Source organism: Trichinella spiralis (genome assembly GCF_000181795.1).
Source record: "Trichinella spiralis strain ISS 195 chromosome Unknown Scfld5, whole genome shotgun sequence".
NCBI lineage: Eukaryota > Metazoa > Nematoda > Enoplea > Trichinellida > Trichinellidae > Trichinella > Trichinella spiralis.
This window is the reverse complement of record NW_003526944.1, coordinates 4,930,452-4,932,788: the sequence shown is the minus strand read 5'-3', so window position 1 is coordinate 4,932,788 and position 2,337 is coordinate 4,930,452. Positions and strand designations below refer to the sequence as shown.

The 2,337-nt window shown below is 37.9% G+C and overlaps 2 protein-coding genes across 2 annotated transcripts; both read left to right on the top strand.

The window, feature by feature from the left end:
• The first annotated feature begins 246 nt into the window (after positions 1–246).
• On the top strand, positions 247–828 carry Tsp_09211 (hypothetical protein). Its single transcript, XM_003375586.1, has one exon. The coding sequence runs from the start codon at positions 247–249 to the stop codon at positions 826–828; it is 582 nt and encodes a 193-aa protein (XP_003375634.1).
• A 398-nt stretch (positions 829–1,226) lies between these two features.
• Tsp_09210 (WW domain-binding protein 2) lies at positions 1,227–1,781 on the top strand. Its single transcript, XM_003375585.1, has 3 exons — positions 1,227–1,288; positions 1,409–1,508; positions 1,575–1,781. Exons 1-3 carry the CDS (start codon positions 1,227–1,229, stop codon positions 1,779–1,781), a joined length of 369 nt encoding a protein of 122 aa, XP_003375633.1.
• The last annotated feature ends 556 nt before the right edge of the window (positions 1,782–2,337 follow it).

The following is a 2,337-nucleotide window of genomic DNA, read 5'->3' as shown; positions in this document are numbered from 1 at the left end:
TATCAGTCGCCGAATTTTCTGCTGGTAAACAATTTTCACACCGACCAGAGCCATTTGTCCTCATTGGCCAAGTTTCTGAACAGTTTGCAGAGAAATAAGCAGTTTCATGTGAATACGGTTAACAGCGCTGCGGACGAACAGCCACTACCAATTGATGTCAGTTTATTTGGTTTTCTACCGTTGGCCGGAACATTTGCCAGATTTGTTTCAACGGAAGAAGCGGATACTTATGCAAATTTGATTTTAATGAAACGCTTGGTGGAGTACGGTAAGTTTGTCGTTCGAATGGTCAACGATGAGCAATTGTTCACTAGCAGTATTGTACGGTGTAATAATAATCAGGAACTGTTGCAATTCAAAACGAAATATTGTTCATCACGTGATCAATTTGAAAGTACCGTGGACGCGGAACAAGATTTCGAAGAAATTTCAAGCATGTGTATTTCGGATACCGCTGGATTGATAAATTTAGAAAAAGATGCGCATGGAATCAACCCCGATCTTGCTAGTCTGCCCACACCTTGTGCACCAAAGAAATTTCCCTCATTCGAGCAGTCGACATTGAAAAACAGATACAGCCGGAATTTTTCAAACCGCTCGAAACAACAAGCTGAAATAGACAAACAAGTTGAATCGCCTTTCGATTTCGATGCATTCATTCGACGGCTACAAAACTCCGGAACGTCAGCACCAACGTATGCAAAGCAGGATGGCGGCAAGACATCGGAATTGAATTCTGGTAGCATGTTGCAAAGTACAAATTCCATGAGAAAACTGAACTCGCTCGAAGAAGCTGCATCAGTGTTGCCGAAAACACGAAAATTATGAATTTTATGAAGTACTTTTCAACCAGTTATGCAATATTTCTTCCTCATTTTACAAATTGTAAAATAATGAATTTTAGTCCAGCCACTTTTTTGAAATTTTAATTCTTCTTGTTGAAGTGATCACGTTGCTTGTTAAAAATATATTCAAGTGTAAATATTATTATCTGTTCAATGTATTATATATTTTGCTATTAAATTAATCATTTTGAATAAACTGAATTTTTGTGTTTAATTTTTTATCTGAAATTTTAAATTATCGTCAAAAGTAAACACAGTAAACAAATCAAACTTGATTTTCAACAAATGTTTACATTGGGTACAGCATTGTTTGTGACAGCGATTCAGCTTGTTGCATTTTAAAAGTTGGTCGACCAGCGTAATATTTTTAGCTGATTTTCAATGGCAGTAAATGTCGATCGTACACCTGACGGTAAAGGAATTGTACTCTACAATGGTGAACTGTAAGTATTTAAATACTAAATAAATAAATAAATGGCAGTCAAATAGATTTTTGTAAATAGACGGTCATTATTTCAACTGTTTTTGTTAAATTTTGCTCATAATTTTACCGAATATTTTAGAGTTTTGTTGTACACAAAACAAGTGAATTTGCGATTGAAATCAGCAGAAAATTTGTTGAATGGTAACAGATCAGGTTCACTGTATTTGACTACTCATCGCGTAACTTTTTCTTTTGTCCATTGCGTCATTAATATTAAGTTAGAAATAAAAATTCCTCTTTTTCAGTTAATTTTCACTTCGGAAAGTAAAAAGGATCCGCTGCAGTCTTTTTCGATTCCATTTCATTGCTTACGTGATGTTAAGCTCGAGCAGCCCGTTTTTGGAGCCAATTATTTGGCAGGTGATGTTATGGCGCAGCCGAATGGCAATTGGACTGGTGATGCTAATTTCAAATTAATTTTTCAATCATGGTGGTTGCATAGAGTTCGGTAAAGCTATGCTACCAGGCGATAGAAAGTTTGTAAGAAAATCTTTTTTTCCCCTTTTCCGAATACTATTTTTTTGGATACTAAACCATTTTTAGCCCCAAAATGTTAACAAGCTTCAATTTCTCCCCCCACCATACGTGGCTGTGGGGGGGGGATATATTTTCACACCCCCCCCCCCCAATTTAATTGTGGCAATCCGGCCATGGGTTCGGAGGGGGGCCTTCTCTTTTTTAAAGCTTTTTAACACCCCCCCCCCCGAAAAGTGTTTCAAACAAGTTTTTTTTTTCCGAAATAACCCTAAAAAAACTTTTTTTTAGAAAAATCTTTTTACCCGAAAAGTTTTTTGTTTTAATTTGGGGGAATTAAAAGAAAAAAACGGGTTAAATTTTGTTTCCTCCCCCGCAAAAACCTCTTTTGGGGGGGGGGGGGTGTTATATCCCTTTTTGGCCCCAAATACACCCCCCCCCCGAAAAAAAAAAGCGCGCGCCCCCCACATTTTATATATATATTTCGCCGGGAATTATACACCCCCCCCGGGGGGGGGGGGGCGCCCCCCCCCC

Excerpts from the sequence above, each read along its gene's own strand:
- Tsp_09211 (XM_003375586.1), top strand. The coding sequence starts at position 247 with ATGAAACGCTTGGTGGAGTACGGTAAGTTTGTCGTTCGAATGGTCAAC.
- Tsp_09210 (XM_003375585.1), top strand. The coding sequence starts at position 1,227 with ATGGCAGTAAATGTCGATCGTACACCTGACGGTAAAGGAATTGTACTC. Across the intron at positions 1,289-1,408 it reads GTACTCTACAATGGTGAACT|AGTTTTGTTGTACACAAAAC; the intron begins GTAAGTATTTAA and ends CGAATATTTTAG. Across the intron at positions 1,509-1,574 it reads TGTATTTGACTACTCATCGC|TTAATTTTCACTTCGGAAAG; the intron begins GTAACTTTTTCT and ends CCTCTTTTTCAG.